General features: G+C 41.1%; 1 protein-coding gene across 1 annotated transcript in view; it reads right to left on the minus strand.

Moving 5' to 3' along the window:
* Window positions 1–25,612, minus strand: part of Pias1 (protein inhibitor of activated STAT 1) — a 122,430-nt gene that overhangs the window by 43,153 nt on the left and 53,665 nt on the right. Inside the window, exons 3-4 of the mRNA XM_052763382.1 lie at window positions 4,739–4,823; window positions 4,406–4,453 (exon numbers count right to left, since the gene is read on the minus strand). Coding sequence (XP_052619342.1) covers window positions 4,406–4,453; window positions 4,739–4,823 — 133 coding nt within the window. The remainder of the gene's footprint in view (window positions 1–4,405; window positions 4,454–4,738; window positions 4,824–25,612) is intronic.

The following is a 25,612-nucleotide window of genomic DNA, read 5'->3' on the forward strand; positions in this document are numbered from 1 at the left end:
CCTCATGAACTTTCCAATTTTTTTTCCTTTTTAAGCCTCTGTAGTTGAATAAACTTTAAAAAACAATTACAGCTTCTGTATCAAAGACCTTCTTAGAGCTTCAGACTGGCTCATGTGCATTATAAATCCAAGAGGAAATACGGCACGCAGTAGTTCTGATACTGCCTTTGAAGCATTTTTCTGGTTCTCAGTAGAATATACTGAAAACATGGTTTCAAGGCCCAAATCCCACTCCCAAGACCAAGTTCTGTCCAATGAGCCAAAGAGCTCCTTCACTCCTGGAAAACCAAAGACACTGCATTTGTGCTATGTCTGCATAAATTAGAACACTCTTTCAGAAACTCACAAAAACATTTATTTCTAAATTAAATGCATAATCTTTTGGGAAAACCAAGGCTTGATACACAATTTGTAACTTCTCATCCTACTGACTGACTTTTATAAGATAGAGAAAGGTTTTTTATTATTTTCTATTCCCAATATACACCCATACTTCACTCCATTTTTACCATAAATGCACAGCACCTTTGGACTGTATAGGAGGGAGAGCCCTCCTTGTGAATTCTGTGGAATATTCATTACATGCACTCATCTGCTCTAAACATCTGTTGCGAGGTTTTAATCTGCCTGCTATGGAATCTGTATGTGGGAACAGTCCACATAAAAGAATCACTTTGCCATGTCAAAGTACATGAGTGCAAGCAAGCAAGCAAGCGTGCGCGCACACACACACACACCCCTGCGCACGCCCACAGACATTCATTTTTAGGAAGACAATCCATAGCTTCCAATAGATTCCCAACTGGTTAAGATATACTGATCTACAACAATTTGCTACAAATGTTCCTAGCAAACTGATGTCAGAGTTCACAGCGATAGGTTAAACCCAGTAGAGATCTCCATTACAGGTTATTTCTTTTGTCATCGTTTTTATTTTTACTTTTATTTTTTTTTATTTTTGAGATAGGTCTTACTATGTGCTGGCAATTCTCCTGCTTCTGCCACCTGAGTGCTGGGATGACAGGAGTGTGTCACTACATCTGCCAACAGTAAATTGATGCCACAGTTCATAATTATCCAAGTGCAGTAATAAATTCAAACACAGACACCATGATACCTGAACCTGCAGGAAAAGAATAATCTACACGACAAGTGACTCCTGTTCAATTAGGTAAAAGGTGAATGCTAGCATTCTCAAACACTGAAGGCAACAGAGGGGCCAACAACAGAGTTTCTTCTGTGAGGTGCCTTACAAGGGTGGGAGCAGTAGATCCATAAATGAAAACGGACCAGATGTTTAACAGTAACCAAATTATTTTTCATGATTTAGATAATTATTCATAATGAAGAAACCAAAAAGGCACATGCATTCTAAATAATCCACTAGTTTAGCAATGGGGGAATGGGGAGACAAAGGGAGTGAGAAAAACTATTTTATTAACACACAAAGACTGACAACAAATTGCAAAAAGAGCACAAAATGTTTTAGGTGGTTTTTGTCCATGAGAATCTAGAGATAAATTTTAACTGAAAATGGCTACGGAAGGCTGAGTGTGGTATCTTACAACTTTAATCCCAGCACTCCGTGAGCTCCCAGATCTCTTGAGTTTGAGACCACTCTGGTCTTCAAGGCAAGTTGAAAGAGAGCCAGGGCTACATAGTAAAAACTGGATTCAACAAACAAACAAAAAAGTAAATAAAAAAGAATGGTAGGGGCACAACAGTCTTCTAATTTTAAAAGATGTATGTGCATGGGAATCTCTGTGCCTGTAAGAACACATGTGTGGTGTGTGCAGTGACTATGGAGGCCAGAAGGAAGCATCAGATCCCCTGGAGCTGGAGTAACAGGTGGTTGGGAGCTGCTGGAGGTGGGTACTAGGAACCAAATTCGCAGCCTTTGCAAGAGCAGCAAGTGCTCTTAACCATTAAACCATCTCTCCAGCCCCAGCTAAATCATTTGTAACCATCAAGAGTCCTTTGGAATTTCTGAATTAGCTGCTGTGCTGATTAATTTTATGTCAACTTGACACAAGCTGGAGTCATCTCATAGGAGAGAACCTCAACTGATAAATTGCTTCTAAAAGACCAGGCTATAGGCAAGCCCATACATAGGGTATTTTCTTAATTAGTGAATGATGTGGTAGGACCCAGCCCATGGTGGGTGGTGTCACTTCTGGGCTGGTTGTCTTGGTTACTATAAGAAAATAGGCTGAAGCCAGTTGTGGTGGCACACACTTTTAATCCCAGCACTAAAGAGGCAGAAGTAGGTGGAGCTCTCTTGAGTTTGAGGCTAAGCCTGATCTACACAGTTAGTTCTAGGACAGCCAGGGATATGTAGAAAGACTGTATCAAAAAACAAAACAAATTAATAACAGTAACAGCAAGAGCAACAACAACAAAAAGCAACAAGGGGCAAGCCAGTGATCAGTGTTCCTCCACAGCCTCTGGATCAGCTCCTGCCTCCAGGTTCCTGGAGGCCAAATAAACCCTTTCCTCCCCAAATTGTTTCACAATAGCTAACACAGCTAACATCTAAGAAAGATAATCTTCCTTCAAAATGTGAACCATATTTGTTGAATATGATTATGAAATACTGAGCATAATACTAGGTCTTAGTCTAAGATTATAAGTCTAAGCTATGGCCTAGAAATCATACACAACAGAAGAGGCAGTGGGACTTCTATTCAGTAGACATGCACTGGGTAGAGGATAGTAAGAAGGAAGAGATAATGGAGGCTCCAGTGTTGAGCCACTAGGAAATATGCACAAAAAAGCAATGTTTAAACAAGTGGAGAATAAACAGCTGGAAGAGGTAGCTCACACCGGAAATTCTAGCACTTGGGAGACAGAGGCAGGAGGACTGCTGTAAGTTCCAGGCCATCTTGGGCTACTATGTGAAACCTTACCTCAAAACCGAACAAATAAGTAATACCACCACCCACCATTCAAAACGGTGTGGGCGGGGGAGGGACTGAGAGATGGCTGAGCAGGTAAAGGCATCTAATGTCAAGCCTGGAAACCCAAGTTTGATTCCTGGAACTTACATGCTAGGAGGAGTGAAGTGACTCCCTCAAGTTGTCCTCTGATCCCCACATGCACACATACCCAAACACAGCAAATAAATAAGCAAATCAACAAATAAGTAAATGTGAGAAAAATATGTAGACACAGAAGTACAGAATATTGCAGCAAAATGTAATTAATTATGAGAGCACTACATTTTGTCCTTTAATTTGTTCAGTTATTTTCATAGTCTGCTCTTGACAGAAGATGAAGTACCACTCACACTCAATGACACCATTGCCAGGGTCTTTTGGAACGAAGTCTTAGATTAAGGCTGGTCCTGTTGCTTTAGGGTGTAAAAGCTCCTAAATCCTGTCTGTCACTCACTCTCTCAGCTTTCTCAGCAACTTCGACCTCACTATTAGAGGTTAGGTGAGGAGTGTTTGCATGGCTCCACGAAGCTGGGTGGTGTGTAGACTGATCTCTTTTCTGACTCACTGGTGCATCTGTAATTTCTATGTGACTGCTGTTACCAGGTTGTTTACAGGGAAAACAACCCACTGAGGAAATCAACTGCTTTGCTGTCTTCTATCTCTCATTCTAATGGGATATGGATACTCACTGAGAGAAAAGCAGCAAAGTGGGTTTATATAAGGAAAAAAAGAGGGGCTGGAGAGCTGGCTCAGTGGTTAAGAGCACTGGTTTCTCTTCCAGGACTCAGGTTCAATTCCCAGCACCCACATGGCAGAACATAACTGCCTCTAACTCCAGTTCCAGGGGATCCAATATCTTCACACAGACATACATGCAGGCAAAACTCCAATGCACATGGAATAAAAATAAAGTAAAAAACAAAAAAAATTAATTTAAAAAGAAAAAGAAAAAAGACTTCTTAGATGCCCTCAGAAGAGAAACAGAAGGGCCTAGAAACAAGGCCTGAGAAGAGGTGGCTGCAAGCCTGTGTTAGCATGCTTCTGTACATTTCTGAGAACTTCCACAAAACATCTCTTGTGGACTCTGAATTAGGGCATAGTAAATTAACAAGTGAAACAGGATGAGGCGGGTTAGAATATCTGGTGAGTGTTCCTGAGATTCTGCAGGCTGATGTGCAAATGAACTCAGAAATCTACCTGAGCCTGCCTCCTAAGTAAGTGCTGGGATTAAAGGCCTGTGCCTCCAAACTGCCCAAAGTTGAAACTTCTTAGTCTCTAAAGACACCATCAGGTGCAGCTTCCCAACTACCAAGGATTACCACCATGGAGAAGCAAACAGCCTCTCACAATGCCTTTTCTTACTAGGTAGCTCACCCAATATCTTGCTGAAAACTGAGGAGATATAAAAAAAATTAATTTCTAAGGAACATATTTTAAAATTTGAATATATATTATAGTCAACACTGTACCTTAATTGGACCTGCACTGTGAAGTCACATTTGGTCCCAGAAATATCCCTAAAATAGAATAAGAATAAAAATTATTTTTAAATATACACATGAAGACATGTCACTCCATTCCTAAATACCAGAATGTTAACAGTGCGCGCGCATGCGCCAGAGAGAGAGAGAAAGAGAGAGAGAGAGAGAGAGAGAGAGAGAGAGAGAGACAGAGAGAGAGACAGAGAGACAGAGAGACAGAGAGACAGAGACAGAGAGACAGAGATGCTGGAGGCCAGACCCATTTACTACAGTCAGTCCTGGGCTGACACCAAACTGCAGGTCAGATGGAAGATGACTTACATGGAGCTGCTGATCTGCTGCACCTGTTGTGGAGTCAAGGCAAATGCAAAACAGGTTTCCCGAAAGCGCTGGCTGTTGTCTGACGCTGAAGAAGAAAAGAGTTACATTTTAATAACCTTCAAGTTCATCAGAACAGAAGACAATAGCCAGAATCACATCGTTAATTAACTGGAGGATATCGTAGAGACCAGACAATGAAAGCACTGAGAATTAACAAATATGCTAGATGTAATATATCAGACAGAAACATACAGAGAGGCCTAATTCCAGAAATAGCACATTAGAATTCAAATTCACAGAGTACATAGCAAAGACTAACCAAAAGTTGTCTAACTATATGCACATTCCTATAACAGCATACTGACACTAATTTCATTTAAAATATAATTACATAAATTCATTCAAATATACATAGTTTCTGAGCTAAGAAACAAACGTACCTGTTTTGAGATCTGCACAGGTAAAATTGCATTTGGTTTTTGAAGTAAACGAAAACTTGTATTATCTCTTTCTTATACTAGGCTTGTTTGTTTGTTTTGAGATAGGGTCTTTGCCATGATGCTATGTAGCCAAGGTCAGCCTCAAACATAATCCTCCTGTGCCTCTATACTGAACACTGTGATGATAGGTGTGCCCTACCACACCTAGACACTACACACGTTTTATACAATATCACATACAGTTTCTCTTACTCTTAGATAAGTTCACTTCTCAAAGAAGCAACAAGGTTTAAGAGAAATACAAGAACGAAGAACAAAAAGGAATGGGCGGGGGTGGGGCGGGAAGGAAGTTAGCAATCAGCCAGGGAAACACTTGTCACTGTAGAACAGGGATTTGCCAACTATGCTGAGATCAACAACAGATCCACTGGCTTTCCGAGAGACATTTAGGCACACAGAAGTGAAAACACACACACACACACACAGTGTCTGGGTGTCAAGCACTGAATGACATTTGTGGAGTATATAAGTAAATTGTAGGCACTAAGAAATATCAAGGGCTGGGAAGATGGCTCAGAGGTTAAGAGCACCAACTATTCTTCCAGAGGTCCTGAGTTCAATTCCCAGCACCCACATGGTGGCTCACAACCATCTGTAATAAGATCTGGTGCCTTCTTCTGGATACATAATAAATAAATAAATCTTAAAAAAAAAAAAAGAAATATCAAGCCTGGGGGTATGGCTCCATTGGTAGGTTGCTTGCTGGCAAACCCCAGTACCACATGGACTGGGTGTGGTGGCTCACATGGTAATCTCACTACTCAGGAGGTGACGGAGGTTCAGAAGGTCAAGGTTATTCTCAACTACATATTGAGTTTAAGGCCAGTCTGGGCTACAGGAGATTCAGTCTTTCAAGGGAAAAATTTAAACTGCACTTTTCCAAGGTAATTTTCTACAACAAAAGAATTACTAAGAGTTATTACCAAGGAATTCTTGGCTGTGGGCTATCTAAGACTGCAGAGAAGCTAATTGTTGGCTAATTTCAATCTCTTGCTTAACCGGGTTTGTTCTCTTGCAAGTAGCATTTAAACCACCTCAACTGCAGCATGCCTCATCGAAAAATCTGCACAACTACCACTATAAGAAAAAGCAATGGAAAAGAGCATGGGTCTAAAATTACATCTCAATGCAGGAGCAGCATCTTTTAAAGGCTAGATTTGCATTTCTACTTCATGTGTGGGGAGAGGCTTATTCCGGGCTTTTTCTTAAAGAATCTATCACCAAGGAACGGTTGCTAACCAGAAAAAGTTACTGCAATTTCAAGTGACAATCTGGCAATGACCGATAACCAAAGAGCAGCATGCAGGAAAGCCAACACTGCCCTCTGTCAGCAACCCAAGCAGCTAGCTTTCTTTCTCAGAGGATCCTGTACGGAGATTTTTTTGCCCAGCAGGCCTGGCCTAATTTAAATCTTTGGCTCCACTTGAAAACAGTGCTAAAATATCTCCCAAGAACAAAAATTCCTATTACTCACTAGGCAAAAATTTAGATTCACTTTCAAATATATGACTATTGTGAAGTTTCAGATGTATACAGATTTAGAAAGACAAGATGACTGCTAAAAGAATATGGCTGCTTCTTCCATCCTGCAATGATTTAAAATCTGCAACGCTGTGGATTCTACCCACTGGTGCCATAAAGCACTGGCCTAATCTCATTATCCAAAACAGCCATTTTTCAAGTATCAGGAAACATGGACACCTTCCCCTCCCCCTTCCCATCAGCCATTTCTCTTGACATACCCTAGGCTGTGACACTCGATTAAAAGGCTATCATAACTGAACACATTCTTTCACAGCATTTATTATTTGTTCTAAATCTCTGCAGCCCCTCTGCACTGATTGGCCCAACTCCAGGGGAGAGTCATACTGCCTTGTGCAAATGATATCATCCTTCCCTCAATGAAGTGAAGCAGCCCTCGAAGTTGCATCACTTTTTTTTCCCTCTGCTTTGATCCCAGAGGGCAGAATATGAAGCACATCACAGCCAGTAACATATGGAGAAGCAAATCTCAGTTGTCAACCACCAACATCGGTCACTTTTTGATACTACAGGTAGACCATGACCAGAACACTACAATTACTAACAGTTACCATCACTGTTTATTATTGGGACAATTTCTGAACATCTTTGAGTTTATAGGTTAATTTTTGGGAAAGAGGAAGCTGCTTTTTCTGTCCATCAATTCAGAGCTGTACGATTTCACAGTTAAAAAAGTATGCTCATGGAGTGCAGAGATGGGTTCGTGGGTATAGTGCTTACAGGAGTTGATTTAAATTCCCAGAGCTCATGTAAAAAGCCAGGCATGTTAATAAGCTGTTGGCATGCACCTGCAATCCCGGGGCTGAGACAGGCATTAATGATCTCTGGGGCTTGATGACCAGCCTGCTCAGCTGAACAAGGAAGCTTCAGGCTCAGTAGGAGACTCTGTCTCAAAAAACAAGGTGGAGGGCAACTCCGTCTCTTTCCCCGCCCTCCTAACTCCAACAGTTTCATGAATAATAATAGAGTTTATTCGTCTAGTAAATGCCTTTATTCTTGTCAGCAAAGAAGTTGCCGCTAATTTAATGTGTCGCTCTCAGTAACTTAGTAGTTTAATTTACATTTAATTTTTTCTATGCTTGTTAAACACTTTTTATTTTGTCTAATCTGGTTCTATGTCTATTTAAATGATTTTATATGTGAAAATATTAAAGCCCTTGGAAATTTGCTACAGATATTTCTTAGAGTCTGGTAATTGCCCCCCCCCCCAATTTTGGCTGCATTTTTAGATGGTATAAAAGTTAAATCTGGGGGCTGTAGAGATGGCTCAGTGGTTAAGAGCACTAGCTGGGAGTCCAGAGGTCCCAGGTTCGATTCTCAGCACCCAAATGATAGCTCACAACTGTCTGTAACTCCAGGGGATCTGATATCCACACATAAAAATAAAGTTAAATTATTAAAAAAAAAAAAGTCAAATCTGGGCCAGAGAGATGGCTCAGCAGTTGTAAGTGCTTGCTGAGCAAGTCCAATGACATCATTAGCTCTCCAGAACCTATGCAAAAGCAAGATGTGGTAGTGCCTGTGTGGAGTCCCAGCATTCCTGTGGGAAGATGAAAAGTGCAGTCAGGAGACTCTCCCAGACACTCAAAGGCCAGTCAGCCTAGAAAACACATGCAGAGGCAAATAAGAGAGATCCTGCCTCAAACAAAAGTAACTCATATCATATCAGAGATTGTTCACTGACGTCCATGAGTGATACAACATACATGAACATGTATACACACATATCATACATTCACAAAAATAAATTAATATTTGAAGTTAAATTTTTATATGACTTACTCTATTAGCCATCTACTTTGTAAATTCTTATGCTAATTAAGATCAGTACACAAATTCTTTTATTTATTGTTTCTATGTAATTATTTACACATTTGAAACTTATTTTAGTATATGATATTAAAAAGTTAAATTTCTATTACTTCAAATTGTTACAATTATTTGTTAAATAATTCAGACTTTCAAGCCAGGCATGGTGGTACATGCCTTTAATCCTAACATTTGGGAGGCAGAAGCAGGCAGATATTTTTGAGTTCAGGGTCTGCCTGGTCTACAAGAAAGTTCCAGGATAGCTAGGGCTATATAAAGAGAAATTGCCTCAAACAAAACAAAAGAAAACAAAGATGTATTTTCTTACAGGTCCATGTGCTTGTCTGATCCTATATTAGATCCTTACATCCAAGTTACTTTTTAATTAATTAATTAATTATTAATTAATTAATTAATTAATTAATTAATTAACTATGTATACAGTGCTCTGTCTGCATGTATGCCTGCACACCAGAAGAGGGCACCAGATCTCATTACTGATGGTTGTGAACCATTATGTGGTTGCTGGGAATTAAACTCAGGTCCTTGGGAAGAGCAGACAGTGCTCTTAACCTCTGAGCCATCTCTCCAGCCCCAATTACTTTGTTTTGTTTTAAGCTATTTTTCCACTGACCACTTTTGTGGAGGGAAGATAAGACTTACTCTGCATCCAAACTTGTGATCCTCCCGCCTGAGCCTCTCCATTGCTGGGGTTTCAAGCAGTAATGCCCAAGCTCAGCTTCCACTGCTCTTTTACCTTGGTACTTTTTTTGTTGTTGTTGTTGTTGTTGTTGTTGTTGTTTTTCGAGACAGGGTTTCTCTGTGTAGCTTTGGGCCTTTCCTGGAACTCGCTTTGGAGACCAGGCTGGCCTCGAACTCACAGAGATCCGCCTGGCTCTGCCTCCCGAGTGCTGGGATTAAAGGCGTGCGCCACCACCGCCCGGCCTACCTTGGTACTTTTAATTTTATAGCTTATTATGCTTTAGCATCTCATCATTAGATTTCCTTTCCTTTCCTTCTTTCCTTCCTTCCTTCCTTTTCTTTCTTCCTCCTTTTCTTCTTCTTCCCCTTCCTCCTCCTCCCTCCTCTTCTTCTTCCCCTCCCTCTCCACTTCCTCCTCCCCTCTTCCTCCTCCTTTTTCAGAATAAGGCTCAAGCACAGTGACCTAGACAGATTTCCAACTACTAGGTTATTTTGGGGTTGTAGTGTGTGAGTCCATGCAGAAGCCAAAAGACAATGTTGGATCTCTTCCTCCATTTGCTCTCCACCTCTACTCCCTTGGGACAGGGTCTCTCACAGAACGTGAAGCTCTCCAGTACAGCTAGGCTGGTTGGCCAGAGAAATGCTGTGTTACAGGCAGGTACAGCCAGAGCTGGCTTATCTCTGTAAACACTGGGGATCCAAACTCGGGTCCTCATGCTTGCAGAGCAAGGGCTCTTACCCACTGAGCCATCAGCTGAGTCCTACTATTATGGTTAATTTTTTAAAGAGAGTCTAACTGTGAATACCAGGCTGGCCTTGAACTCACAGAGATCTGCCTGCCTCTACCTCCTAAGTGCTGGGATTAAAGGAGAATGCCACCATGCCTGGCTACTATTATGACTTTAAAGACCAATTATATTTCAAGTAGAATTACTATAAACATACAACTTACATTGAGAGCTTTCAATCTTCACATCTTTAATCTTTCTGTCCTGGAATATTATATCCTGTATCCCTGTATCCACTGATTCATAATCTCAAAGCTTTATATCCACCATATAGCTATACGGTGTTCACAAATATCCTTTTTATACAGAATATTTACTTATAGGAGATGTCTTAATAAGCATAATATAAAAGAGTATAAGCAAAAAACAATGAAAGTAATCACTATATACTGCTATGAGAGTGAGCCTCACAATATATTATTAGAGGCTGGAGAGATGGTACTGTGGTTGAGAGCACTTTTCTTGCAGAGGATATGTGTCAATTTCCATGTGGTGGCTCACAACATTCATAATCCCAGTTCCAGGGGAGCCAATGCCCTCTTCTGACCGCTAAGAGTAGCAGGCACAAATACAGTACACATATACACATGCAGGCAGAACACTCACACACATAAAATAAATTTAAAAAAAAAAAGTTTAAATTTCATTCAAGTATATAAGAAAAAACAAAACACGAGATAAAGAAAAATGCAATCCACTGCTTTTGCTGCAAGAGAAGGAACAAGAATATGCAAAGGGTACTGAGAGTAGTGGTATATGCCTTTGGTATCAGCACTCAGGAGACAAAGGTAGGCGTTTGGTGAAGCTGTGTGCCACCCAGGGCACACATAAAGATCCTGCCTCACATAAAGAAATGGTAATATATAAAGGGCAGAATATGGCAGTGTACACCTGTAATGCCAGCACTGGGAGGCAGAAGTATGAGAATTCTCCAAGTTTAAGGTCAGCCTGGTTTACGTATCAAGTTCCAGGCCAGTTGGAGATTCAAGACGAGATGCTGTCTCAAACAAAACAAAAAACAAACAAGCCTCACAAAACTGTGTGTATATGTGTACCCAGGTGTATACATAGACAGACACATAAATACTGGCTCTTTTGAGAAAAATGAAAAGATAAACTTAAAATGAATTAAAAATGGTCATCTAGGGTCAGTAAGATGGATTAGTGGGTAAAGGTGTTTGTTAAGCAAGCCTAGTGACCTGAGTTCAATCCCTTGAACCCACATAAGGTGGAAGGAAATTATCAAATCTGCAAAGGAGTCTCCTGACCTCCACACCCACATTATGGCACATATACGAAGTTATAAATAATTACTTATTTTTTAAATTAAAAAAAATTTAAAGGTTACCTATGAGAGGCAGAGGATAAGGAATAAAGAGAAAGGTGAGAATTTGAAGTCAGTTCTATACTTAATTTGATCTCACTTTCATTGTTGCTCAAGTTGCTCATTACACAATGGTAAAGTAAATTTTATATCCACTGAGACATCACCCCAACTCACACTGTATTTTCTGAGACAGGGTCTGAAGGTTCCATCTGCCTCTGTCTCCCCAGCACTGGGTGACAGTTAAGTGTATCACTACATCTAGCTTTTCAATATGGGTACCAGGGAAGCAAACTCAGGACTGGCACAGCAAGCATTTACTGGCTGAGCCATGTCCAAAGTCATCATCAATTAAATCAATTTATAGCTAGACAGGAGCGAAAAGGTCCAGTGTGCTACTCTATGCTGTACAATTATAATGGAACTTCGGCACATGTTAAAGAGCTGAGATAAAGGACTGTAATGTTTTCATTATAAAGAAGCAGACATGCTGATGTTGTGTGATATTTTGTGTTCTGACAAATAAGGCTTACTGGGAGTCAGAGGTCAGAGCTAGCCACTAGTTAACCATAGAGGTTTGGAGGACTGTACAGAGGGACAGGAAGTGGTAAGTCAGAGCTGAGCCAAGACCTTGCCCCTTTTGGTTGGAGGAATGGTAGGAAGGTAGGAAGTCATTGGTGGCTGCTCCCCTGCTTCTCTGATCTTTCAGGTTTTTACCCTGAAATAGGACTCGTGGTTTTTGTTGATAAAGATTAACTAGATTCATGCTTCATGCTTAACTGATTTAAACATTACACAACATATAGAGAAACATCACATTATACCATAAGCCTGTATTTTTTTAAAAAATATCTTCTTGTTCATTTAAAAAATAAAATCATGGGACTGGAGAGACAGCTCAGGGGTTAAGATCATAACTACTCTTCATTCCCAACACACACATGGAAGCTGACAGCAGTCTCTTAACTCCAATTCCAGAGGATCCAACGCCCTCTTCTGGCCTTTGACAGAACTGTAAACATGTGGTACACAACAGATAACACGCAGGCAAAATTCCCAGACTCATAAAATAAAAATGAATGACTCTTGTCAGGTGGCGGTGGCGCATGCCTTTAATCCCAGCACTCAGGAGGCAGAGCTAGGTGGATCTCTGTAAGTTCAAGGCCAGTCTGGTGTACAGAGCGAGATCTAAGACAGGCACCAAAACTACACAGGGAAACCTTATCTCGAAAAACCAAAAAGAAAAAAATAAAGAAAAGAAAAATGAATGACTCTTATATTGGGGCTGGAAAGACTGCCCAGTGGTTATGAACACTGGCTGCCTTCCAGAGGATTTGGGTTCAATCCCCAGCACTAACATGTTGACTCACAACCATCTATAACTCCAGTTCTAGAGGATATGACACCCTTTTCTGGCTTCATGTGTGTACACAGACATATATGCAGGCAAAACATCTACACATATAGAATAAAAATAAATAAATTAGTTTTTTTTTAGAAAAGAACTGTATTGCTAGACAACTTAGTTGTCATGCAAACATCATAAAATGTACTTCACAATCTAGAGACTTATGACACTAGGAGATGTATTGTGGCCAGACCACCAGTGTATATTTATCCCTTACCAAAACATCCTTATTCAACACATAACTAGAAAAACGTTTATTTAACAAAATTTGGCTTGTACTCTGCTTATATCTTTGTTATTTATTTTTTTGGTAAAAAAAAAACACTGGTCAACATTGTTTTCTTCAATTGAGCAGTGCTAGGGAAGTTGTATCTAATTTACTTTATTAATCAACTCATTGAAGATATAAATTATGCAAACTTCATTTTATAAACAAGGTTTTCATAACAATTACAGAATATAGATGGGTATTGCTCATGCAAGTATAAGTCTCTAAGCAAACTGGTTCCTCCAGTGTAGCTTTCCGTGTATTATTTAACATGGAGAACACGGCTCAGAGTGTTCTAGGTAAGAATGGTTTCTATAAAAGGCATCTTTTAGTTTCAACCACATTGTATTTCTTAGTTACTAACTTTAAAGTAAGTTATCTAGAATAGATACACGATATATGCCAAAACATAAGGAGAAGAAAATGAGATAAAATAGCAGCTTTGATTTTATCATAAAGAAATCTCAAGAGCAGTGAACTCAACAGTGGTTTTGGGGAATGTTAAAAATCTCTGAGATTTAAAAATGTAAAAGTTTCTGGGCTTTTAAATACTAATAGATTCTAATAGATTCCTCCCAAGAATGGAATTACAAGGACTAGAGAGACAGGTCAGCAGTAAAGAGCATTTACTGCTTTGCAGAGGATCCAGGATCAGTTCCCAACACCCACATGATGGCTCACAACCATCTCTAACTCAAGTTCCAGGGATGCAACACCCTCTTTTGATTTCTTCAGACACCATGCTGCGCGCGCACACACACACACACACACACACACACACACACACACACACACACACAGAGGCAAAATGAGAGAGAGAGCACACCAGCCTATCTCTGGGTTTCTCTAGTTGGCTCATTCAGATGAGTGACAAACAGAACCAGTGTGGACACTAGTATACAGGTCAGCGGTGACTTTTACATTAAAAAAAAATAGAATAATCAAATTACTCTGTTTCAAAGATTGTCACTGATTCAAAATTAGGCTGCTACTATTTAGTTTTCCATGAAACAACAAAATTTATGAAATTAAACTTAAAGGAACAGGATTATGAAATGCTTCGGAACTACCCTGAAAGCCATTTTCATTTGCCTCCCTAGCAGCAGTGTGGCCGGCCCCTCTAGGACAACATCTCACTAGAAGGCAGGTAAATCCGCATCACCCATTCAGCTCCACAATACACTAACAGGTGCCATGGGGATGGAGGTGGACACTGTCATGTCTCCCTTCTAGCTTACAAATCATTCTTCTAGGTCCCAAAGTTCTTGGAGGCTATTCTATCATAGTACTCAAGGCGGTATTGCCTGAGGGCCAGATTCAGTGAATGGGAAGGGGATTGCCTATTTGGTGAAGCTAAATGAAGCCAGCTACCACCCCCATCAGTCATTTGCCCCTTTGGCTCTTCTCTGAACTGCTTTCTAGTAGCTTGTCGGATATATGAGCTCATCCTCTTACTTGCAGTCCTTTAACATAGGTCTCCAGGTCCAATTCCCTCCATGAGTATTCACTATTGCTTCTTTCCATTTAGGTAGAGAAAGTTATAAAGAAACATAAATCTAGGGCTGAAGAGATGGCTTAGTGGATAAGAGCATTTGCTGTTTTTCCAGAGGACCCAAGTTTGGTTCCCAGTACCCACATCATGCAACTCACAACTGTGACTCCAGCTCCAGGGGATCTGGAGATCTGACCCCTCTGCCCCTGAAGGGGCCTGCACTCACATGTACAAACTCACATTCAGAAACATACACTTACACATAATTAAAAATAATAAAGGTAAAAAAGAAAAAAAATACTGGGTGGAAATGGGCAGTGGATAAAGCAGGGAGGGAAGAGAGTACTGGGCATCTCTGGTGAATGGAAACGCCAACTTCTGGGACTAGTATCAATTAAGAAATGAGATGAGCCGGGCGGTAGTGGCGCACGCCTTTAATCCCAGCACTTGGGAGGCAGAGGCAGGCGGATCTTTGTGAGTTCGAGGCCAACCTGGTCTACAGAGCGAGATCCAGAAAAGGCGCAAAGCTACACAGAGAAACCCTATCTCGAAAAGCCAAAAAAAAAAAAAAAGAAATGAGATGAAAAGCAGGGGAGACACAATTTAAAGAAACCACATGGTCAACAACCCACATGCATAAGGAATGAAAAGAGAGTGCTGGCAGAACATACCACTGTGGTACCACTCAGTCACATGACAGCAGGAGTCTTCAAAGTGGCCCAAAGAAAAAAGGCAAAGGAAAGACAGGGCAGGTCAGCAAGTCAACTGCAGTGTTCCAGTGGACCGCAGTTAAGTGCAGGCCGGTAATCCAGAATAGGGGAGGGGTAAGCATCTTAGAGTATAAACAAATAAGCAAACAAGCACAAATCAAAACAAAGGCCAGGAGGGTGGCGCACGCCTTTAATCCCAGCACCTGGGAGGTGGAGGCAGGTGAATCTCAGTGAATTCGAGGCCAGTCTGGTCTACAAATCCAGTTCCAGGACAGCCAGAGAAACCCTGTCTTGAAAAACAAAACAGAAAAAACCCACACACACACACACACACACACACACACACACCAAAAAAAACTATCAACTGGGACTTCTTGGCTCAGTTAAAAAAAAATCTACAAAAACAAATCTGAAACCTATAAAAGGTTAAAAAAAAAAATTCACTTGCCACCCTTATACTTAAAGAAATGGCCAAGGAAGTCCTTATGCCATGTGGAAATGACACCAGATTGAAATCTGGATATCCACAGAAGATGAATACCAGAAAAGCAAACAACAGAGAGAAACAGAATGAACCACAGTCTCTGTAAATAGACCATCATTTCCTAAAACAGCAGCAAACTACCAAGTTTCAAAGCTACGGGTAAGCAGAGCTTCCAAAGGAACAGTATGAAGACCAGCAGGGCAGGGATGGAAGCCACACTGCTGGAAGTCAGCACGTGCTGGGGCCAACGCTTTAAATGGTAGACTGTAATCATCAAAAGATGAATGCATCAAGCCTCAGAATACCTGACAAAGTAACACATCACACATCCACTACAGCTAAGAAAACAGCAAAGAGATAAAGAACCGATAATCTAGGAAAAAGCATGCTTTAAGAAAAGAAAAAAAAAAGTTAGGGAGAGAAGAACAACAAATAACTAAAGGGACAAAAGAAAAACAAATACCAAGAGGGTAGATTAAGAACCAACCATATCAGGCCAAGTGTGGTAGCAATGCCTTAATCCCAGCACTCTGGAGGCAGAGGCAGGCAGAGCTCCATGAGACTAGGCCAGCCTGGTCTACATAGTGAGTTGCAGACCAGCCAGGGCTACATAGAGACCCTGTATTAAAAAACAAAAACAAAAACAAAAAAACCCACATGGCTGAACACACCTTTAATCCCAACACTCAGGAGGCAGAGTCAGGCAGATCTCTGTGAGTTCGAGGCCAGCCTGGTCTACAGAGAGAGTTCCAGGACAGTCAAGGCTACATAGAGAAACCCTGTCTCTAAAAACAAACAAAACAAACAAAATAATGAATAGCATTAAATAACCCAACTAAAGGGCTGGTATTATAGGACTAGCAGATATTATTAAACACTGTTTTAAAAGATACAGTTATAACTGATTCATAAGAAATTCATTTAAAACATAAAAACACAAGTAAAAACAAAAGGCTAAGCTGAATGTAGTGCCACATGCATAAGTCTGGCCCTCAGCAGGAAGAAGCAGGATTACAAATTCAAGGCCATTCTGAAGTATGTAGTAGGCCCCTGGCTCAAAAAACCAAAACCAACCAATTAAAAAAAGAAAAGTACACCGGGCGGTGGTGGTGCACGCCTTTAATCCCAGCACTCGGGAGGCAGAGGCAGGTAGATCTCCGTGAGTTCGAGGCCAGCCTGGGCTACAGAGTGAGTTCCAGGACAGGCACCAAAACTACACAGAGAAACCCTATCTCGAAACCCACCCCCCACCCCCAAAAAAAGACAAGTACATACTTCTTTAAAAAAAAAAAATCCTACAGGAAATCTTTGTCAGGCCATAGGCAAAACATAGACACAATGGACTGTGAACTCCACAGACTGAGCTCGATGACTGCAGAACTACCACAAACACGTCACTGTACCAATGGGCAACTGTTCCTGAACAGATTCAGATGTCTAGACTTAACATGTTCCATTCTAGCCAAACAACTGGAGGGACATACCCATTAACGGAAGAGAACTGACAGCCCAGAAATATGTCCAAGTATCTATGGCCACACTTCTGACAACATGCCAAGGCTGTTTCATAAGGGAAGGGGGTCTCTTCAACAATGGGGGGGGGGAGGACGGGACTGGACACTCACTGACAGTAGAATGGTTGGATCTTCTTCACCTTACATTGTCGATAAAAATTAATTCAAAGTAAGTGGAAAACTAAACTCCAGAGTTAACAACCTTAGAAGAAAACACAGGAACTAATTAATCCTCATAACTGAACCAGACAAGATGACACAAAATAGGACACAAAAACTCAGGCGGAAGAAAAGAAAGAGATGTAACCTTTCCCATGTTAAACACAGGACAGGTATTCAGAGGAATGAAGACAACCCACGGAAGAAAGAAGACTGTTTGTAAACACATACTGGTAAGCGCTAATATCCAGCCTACAGGAGGTCCTAGAGCGGGGCACAACAGCCTACACTACCTCGTCCTCGGCAGGCTCAGGTGGAGAACACAAAGTCAAGGCCAGTCTGGGCTCCACAACAGGTCTTTGTCACGAAAAAACCAAACCAACAGAAACAACAAACTCCTCCAGAAAGACAACCCAACAGAAAGGACCTGGGAGTTGGCTCAGTTGTTGAAACGCTTGTCCTGCAAGGATGAGGACCTGAGCTGGAGTCCAGAGCCTATGTTTATAATCCTAGCACTTGGGAGGGGGGGTTAAGATGCAGAAGGATCCCCGAGGCTTGCTGGACAACCAGGCTAGTCTACTTGTCGAGCGCCAGGCCACTGAAACCCCTGACTGAAAAACCAAGCTATGCAGTGCTCCCAAGGAACAAATCCTGAGATTGACCCACCCCCCTCCCAGAGAGAGAATAAAAAGAACAATCCAATTTAAAAATGGGCAAAGAACTTGAACAGACATTTCTCCAAGTCATGCATACAAAAACACAATAAACACACAAAAGAGTTCAATGTTACTATTCATTCAGGAATGTCAATCAAAACCTCAATGAGGTAGTGCTCTTTAATCTATTAGGACAGCTATATTAAAACAAAACAAAACCAGTCCCTCCTAAAGAAACAACTCCCACACCAACAACAATCAAAATAATTATCACTGGAAATTATCCTGTGTCAGTAAGGAAATGGAAAAACTGGCATTTGTGTACATTGTTGGTGGGCATTTGTGTACACTGTTGGTTGGCATTTGTGTACCTTGTTGGTGGGAATGTGAAATAACTGCTGCCATGCAGCCACTATGGAATAGTTTGATGACAGAGAATTGCCATATGGTCAAGCAATTCTACTTCTAGGTGTATACCGCACAAAACAATCAGAGCAGGAAGAGAAAGATACCTGTACAAAAGTCGTAAGTGGGAGACCTGGGGTTGGGGATTTAGCTCAGTGGTAGAGTGCTTGCCTAGCAAGCACAAGGCTCTGGGTTCGATCCTCAGCTCTGAGAAAAGAAGAAAAAAAAAAGTGGGAGAGCTGTCTTTGTCACTCACCAGCTGCAGCACTCGGGAGAGTGGCCCCTACACGTCACATGGGCAGTACGGTAGAGCTAGCCCTGAAGGTGTAGGGGTGGGAGAGCTTACTCTGAGGATGTGAAAGCAGAACTGGCTCTGCCTCTTGCTCATCACTGCAAGAGGTGAACTAGCAAGGGCAATGATGGAGAGCTCACCCTGGTGGTGAAGACCGGAGGGCTAGCAGAACTGACCATACCTGCAACTACCCAGGCCCAGAACCAAGATTATGAGTTGGCCCATCCCAACATTCACCCATCTATGATCTGCTAGAGCACATGAAGGGGCCAGTCCTGCAGACTCAAGGCTGCAGGATCTCCACAACACAGGGCAACAAGAGAACGTCCAAGAGGAGTCTCAGGGAGGGCCCAGCATCAATAGTGTAACAGAAGCCAGAGGTCTCAAACCAGGCCAATGACTCTTTGCAATGAACACTTGCACGTAAAGATATACAGATAAAAGGGTTTACTGTGTGACTCACTAAGCCACACCATGGCTTCCATGATGAGATTTTCCCCTTTTTTTTCTTTCTTTTTTTCTCTTAAATTTTATTTTATTTTGTAGGGTAGTTTGCGAGGGCAGAGGGCGGATAAGAAGGGACCGGAAATGAATGGGATGGAGATGCATGATGTGAAAGACACAAAGAATAAATAAAAAGAAAGTTAAAAAAAAAGAAATGGAACATTTTTGTAAGCTTAATTCACCCAATACTTTTTTTTTTTTTTTCATTTTTCGAGACAGGGTTTCTCTGTGTAGCTTTGCGCCTTTCCTGGGACTCGCTTGGTAGCCCAGGCTGGCCTCGAACTCACAGAGATCCACCTGGCTCTCACCCAATACTTTTACTGCATTTGTTCTGTATGATTTATGTAACTCTATACTGTATTTACTGTATTTCAACTTGCTAACATATTTTTCACTATTGCTTTGCAAGACGAACAAAGCCTTATTCTTTTCAAAAAATTTAAAATTCTTTCAAGTTAACACAACAAGTAAAGGTCTCATTATTGCATTTTCAGCCATGTGACATTATTATACTTTGTTCTTCCTTCTCTCTAGCCTCCCCTGTGCTCCCTGCCCACCTTTGGCTCTTTCCCTTCCTTCCCTCAGATGGAATACTGATGATGTGAAAGCAGAAAGGACAACTGTCTGGAGGAAGGAAAGGAGCAGAATGCCACACTTTAAGCACACTTGATGCATGGCGATAAGCCCAACTTCCACACCTGAGAAGCTCTCCTGTGGCTGATGTGCTTTGATTTTGATACTTTGCTATTATCATACGTGAAATGCATATAAGCTGTGCCCTTTGGCTGATACTTTGCTATTATCTATATGTGAAATGCATATGTTACTTGGCTATTATGTGTATTTGGACTATACATGAGTGCTATTAAATCACATGTCCTATGGTAAAATAACAATACTTGGAGAATCACATTTGCATTATTTCCTTAGGCTTTAAAATGAAAATGATAAATTTGAGACAAAAAAGGTACTTGTACAGCAATGTTCATAAAAGCTTTATCTACCAGCAAAAGGTGAACTAACCTGTCTGTCAACAGAAGAATGGATAAAACGTGGATATTATTTTGCATAAAATGCAATGGTGTTCTGATACACGCTACAATGTGGGTGAAATTTGAAGTCACTATGCCCAGTGAAATAAGATGGATATAAAATGATAGTGTATGACTCTACTTGTAGGAGATGCCAAAATTAGGCAGATTCTTAGAGACACAAAGTAAGATTAGGCGTTAACTAGGGCCTAGCAGGGAGAAAAGAATATGGAATGAACTATTTAATAAGGTTACGTTACTATTTGGGAAGCTCTACTATTGTGCCGCATTTGCTAATATCAATGAACTGCACTTAAGTATTTCACTTAAAAATAGCAAAATCAAAGTCAGTATTTAAGAAGCAGGAGAATCACAAATGAACTAGACTTCATAAAAATCAAGAATTTATGCTCTTGGAAGGAATCTGTTAAGAGAATGAAAAAAGAAGTCACAGCATGGAAGAAAATATTTTACAAATCCATTAAAGGACTTTTACCCAGAATGCACACAGAGGTCACTAACCCAAAAAGGCTAGCTAAAAAAAGTCACTGAGCAAAAGATTTCAAGAGATATTTCAGCAAAGGACATGGGTAGCTAAAAATTCACTGAAAGATGCTAGTAGTCTTAGCTGAGCTGAGAAAATACACACCAAACTCACTGAGATAGTACTCCATGTCTATTAGAATGTTTAAAATGAAAAAGATAACAATAGTGGCTGGCACCAAAATGGCTCAGTGAGGAAAGGCACTTGCCATCAAGCCAACAACTTGGGCATGTGACATGCGTGTATGAAAATATCACAACGAAGCCCTTTATTTAACTTTCTATTTATTCCTATATTTAACAAATCATTCATGCCTAAACGTGCCAGTCTGTAACAGCATGTAGATACAGAAGTCAGACTATAACAGGTTTAGGTAATGAATGATTTATTAAAGTCACTGATTTCAATATACAAATAGGAGATCTTTGTGTTCCTAAATGAAATAGGAAATTACATTAAACTCTCAGGTTTGAAGCTAAATCACTACAGTGTTTGAGTAACTGTCACCAATTCTGCAGGTTCTTAAAGTTCTATAATGCATAGTAGTTAGAAGTTTTGTTAAGACAGGAGTTTAAATACTAGCTATTTGGGATATAGGACAAGTTTCTCAGTCAGTGCAACAGCCACTCAGCATGATCTGAAATGTTAGGAACTTCCCAAAGCATCTTCTGTGACAATGTGTATAAAGAACCATTCTGGTTGCGTCCATCTTTGAGGGCTGACAATGTTTGTGAGGTGCACTTATGACACTTAGGGGAGATGACTTTTCAACACTCTACCTTTTCAAGTATAAGCTGCCAAAGACCCATCTCTAGGAAAGACAAACAGCCTAGATATACACAGAGAGAAGGGGTTTTTACAAAGTTCACCCTTTAAAGCTTTTACAAATTATTCCACAAAGAGGTGAACTAAATAAAGAAGAAAGGGGAACCACATTGTGTACACAAACTCAGAACACAGAAGGCAGATCCTAGGCACATAAAAAAGCAAGGCCATGAGGCCTGATACAGAAACACAGAGCTCAGCTTATGGTGGTACTTTCACTATTCTACCTTACAGCAGAAAGAAAGGCTAAAAATAGTCATCTTTCAGTTATAGAATACTTCTTGTCGTCTTGGGGGAAGTGAAACTAAAGCACCTATCTCTAAATGTCAACCTCTTGGTCTTTAGTAAACTCTAGTTACAATCCCAAATTAAATAACTATGTAATCTTCAAAAACATGACTGCAATGGTATAGCTTCATCAGGCTTTCAACTATCTTTAAAACAAAAAATTACAGGCTAGGTGTGGTGGTGCATGCTTGTAATTCCCGGTCAGGAGGCTGAGTCAGGAGAACTGATCAAATGGCCATGGTCTGCAAGTTCTAGGTTGGTCAGGATTCAACAGCAAGACTGGACAGACCGATTCACTATCAAATTTGCACTGTTCCATCCAACTGCTTCCTATCTTTCTTTGAGACAGGTTCTCAGCAGCCCAGGCTGGCCTCAACTTACTATGGAGTAGAAGACCCTGAACTTCTGGTCTGACTGCCTTTACCTTCTGGGATTAAGGGTCTGTACACCAAGCCTAGTTTTTGCAGTACTGGGATTGAACTGAGGGCTTCATGCATGCTAGTCAAGTATTCTTACCAAGTGGGTCACACTCCAGCACTACTTTGACCTTTAAAATGGGAATTTTCTAGAAAATAATATTTAATGAAGAGAGTCATAAAATATCACTTGAGAGCTAGGAAGATTGCTCAGCTATTACAAGCATTGGCTGCTCTTGCAGAGGACCTGGGTTAGGTTCCTAGCACCCACATGGTGGCTCACAACTACCTAAAACTCCAGTTCCAAGGGATCTGATGCCCTCCTCTGACCTCCGCAGGCATGCACATGGTGCACAGACATACACACAGGCAAAATACTCATGCACATAAAATAACCAATATAAATAAAAGTTAAATTATTGGGTTTAAAAATTTTAAGTGAGGCCGGGCGGTGGTGGCGCACGCCTTTAATCCCAGCACTCGGGAGGCAGAGCCAGGGGAATCTCTGTGAGTTCGAGGCCAGCCTGGTCTCCAAAGCGAGTTCCAGGAAAGGCGCAAAGCTACACAGAGAAACCCTGTCTCGAAAAAGAAAAAAAAAAAAATTTAAGTGAAAAAGAGCCCCAAAAATCCAGTATAAGTTGTAAGCAAATATACAGTAGCTTTTTCATTGAAAGATCAAAGCAAGCATCAAAATTATATTTCTTTGTAACTCCTATTTTAAACTTCATGGCGAATATGATCATACCTATAATTCCATATGCCTAACACAAAGCTAATGTATTACCCTCTATGTATATTATCTGTGAAGTCTTGGCATCCTACTGCTAACGTTGTGAAATGTCCTAAGTATCTGATGATCAAACCAGCTCAATTCTTGGGGGCACGAAGAAAGTTCCCTCCTTCCCTCCCTCCCTCTCTCTCTCTCACAGAGTTCACTAAAAGAACATGCTGTGACTGCAGGAGTGACAGCAGTGGACTGCTGCTGCACAAAAGCCACCGACTTCCCTCACACGTGTCCTAACTGCAGCTCCTGTCACCCACCTCAGTCAGCCTGCACTTGTCACTACTCTTCCTCAGAGCACAACTCTGCCTGCCCTGTTGATTTACTCTGGACAGTATTTCTCAGATTAGCCCCGAGAGTTAGCAGCTGGCCATGGAGCAGATACATTGACTGGATTCTACAGACTCCAAGGCAGCTCTGGAACTGAACATACAAAAAGATTTTTGTCTGGCCCATGTACTCTCTTCAGAGCTGGCTATCAAGCTGAACCAGACAGCTAGGAACCAAGCTAAATGATAAATTTTAAAGAAAACAGAAAAAAGAAATAGACTGCAATTGAGTGTTCATTTTCTCTTTTACAGAAAGTCATGTTTGTTGTTAACACAAGTCATGGAAAAGTAAAGAACACAGTGTGGTAGCAAGGCAGCATGCAGAAGGGATTTGAGATCAGTTCAAGGTCATCCTCAGCGACATAGCAAATTTGAGGTCAGCCTGGGCTACATGAGACCCTGTTGCAAAATAAACAAATAAATTTCTCCAAGGTTGGAGGGATGACTAATAGGTAAAAATCAGAGGACAAAACAAGCCACTTGATTAAATATAGAGACCAGGCAGTGGTGGCACACACCTTTAATCCTAGCACTTGGGAGGCAGAGGTCTGTCTGGGTCTCTGTGAGTTCAAAGCCACCCTAGACTACAGGAGATTGACTCAGTCTAAGAGAGAAACAGAGCCAGGCAGTGATGGCGCAGACCTTTAATCCCAGTATTTGAGATCTCATGCCTTTGTTTAGGAAGCACACAAACCATTAATCCCAGGAAGTGATGGCTGGGCAGAGAAAGGTATATAAGGCATGAAGAGACAGGAACTAAAGGCTTTTTGGCTGAGGAGTCCTAGAGGTAAGAGGTGGCTGTGGCTTGTTCTTTTATCTCTCTGATCTTCAGGCAAATTTTATTAGGGTACACAATATATCACCACATACTTATAGCCTGAGTTGCGCCAACTTCAGGTTATCCTCTAACCTCCATACACATAAAGTGACACATGCCTGCGCTCACATATACACCACATACAAATAATAAAACCGAAAAACCCAAGATATGTATATGTGTAAAGCTTTCATACAGATTGCCAAACTGCTACCAGAAAGACAGTTTTAGGGACTGGAGCAATGGCTCAGCACTTAAGAACAATGGTTGTTCTTCTAGAGGACCCAGGTTCAATGCCCAGCACATATACATGGCGGCTCCCAAGTCCTAAGGAGCCCAATGCCTTCCCTCTGGCCTCTGGGGTGTTGCAAGCACCTAGTGCACAGACACAAACACAGGTAGAACACTGATACAGGTAAAAAAAGAAAGATTAAATCTTTTCAATTAAAAAAAAGAAGAAAAGAAATAGACTGATTTTAGCTGGGCACAACGGCACAGGTCTGAAATCCAATCACTTGGGAGGCAGAGGCAGGATAATCTTGAGTTTGAAGCCAGCCCAGACAACATAGAGGCCTTGTTTAAAAATCAAAACAAAACAAAAACACAGGGTTCTGGTAGCCCACTCCTTTCCCAGCACTCCAGAGGAAGAGGCCCAGGCAGCTCTAGACTGTGAGTTCTAGGCCAGTCTGTTCTACATGGTGCATCACTTTTTACTGACATAGCAAAGGATACACTTCTTTTCTGACACTAGAGAGAAAAAGAAGATGATTCCCGTCTTACACACACCAATCATCCCACCGGGCTGAGGAGGTCACTCATCGTGACTCTGTAAAACTTGGAATCACTTGCTGTATTTGATACTACAATGGTCATCAGTGATCATGGTAACAGCAGTTTCTATGGCATGTAGTAGAAGAAAACCTATTTGGACAGGGTTCAAGACAGAAAGGAAAGAAGGAAATCAGAAAAGACTGAACTGAGACATACTCCTGGCAAATGATTTTGTGTGTGTGTGTGTGTGTGTGTGTGTGTGTGTGTGTGTGTGTGTGTGTGTAGGAAGAGAAAAAATGGAGAGTGTAGCCAGAGAAAAATTAAAAGAAAAATAGGTTTTATTTTTATGAAGAAATTACTATTATTGATGTGTATGGGTGCTTTGCCTGCATGCCTGTCTGTGTAACATGCATTCAGTGCTTGTGGAGGCAAGAAGAGGATGTCAGATCGTGCCTGGAACTGCAGTTACAGTTTCAAGGTACCATGTGGGTGCTGGAAATTGGACCTGGGTCACC

Source organism: Peromyscus californicus, unplaced genomic scaffold (assembly GCF_007827085.1).
Source record: "Peromyscus californicus insignis strain IS unplaced genomic scaffold, ASM782708v3 Scaffold_11__1_contigs__length_118956290, whole genome shotgun sequence".
NCBI classification, from domain to species: Eukaryota; Metazoa; Chordata; class Mammalia; order Rodentia; family Cricetidae; genus Peromyscus; species Peromyscus californicus.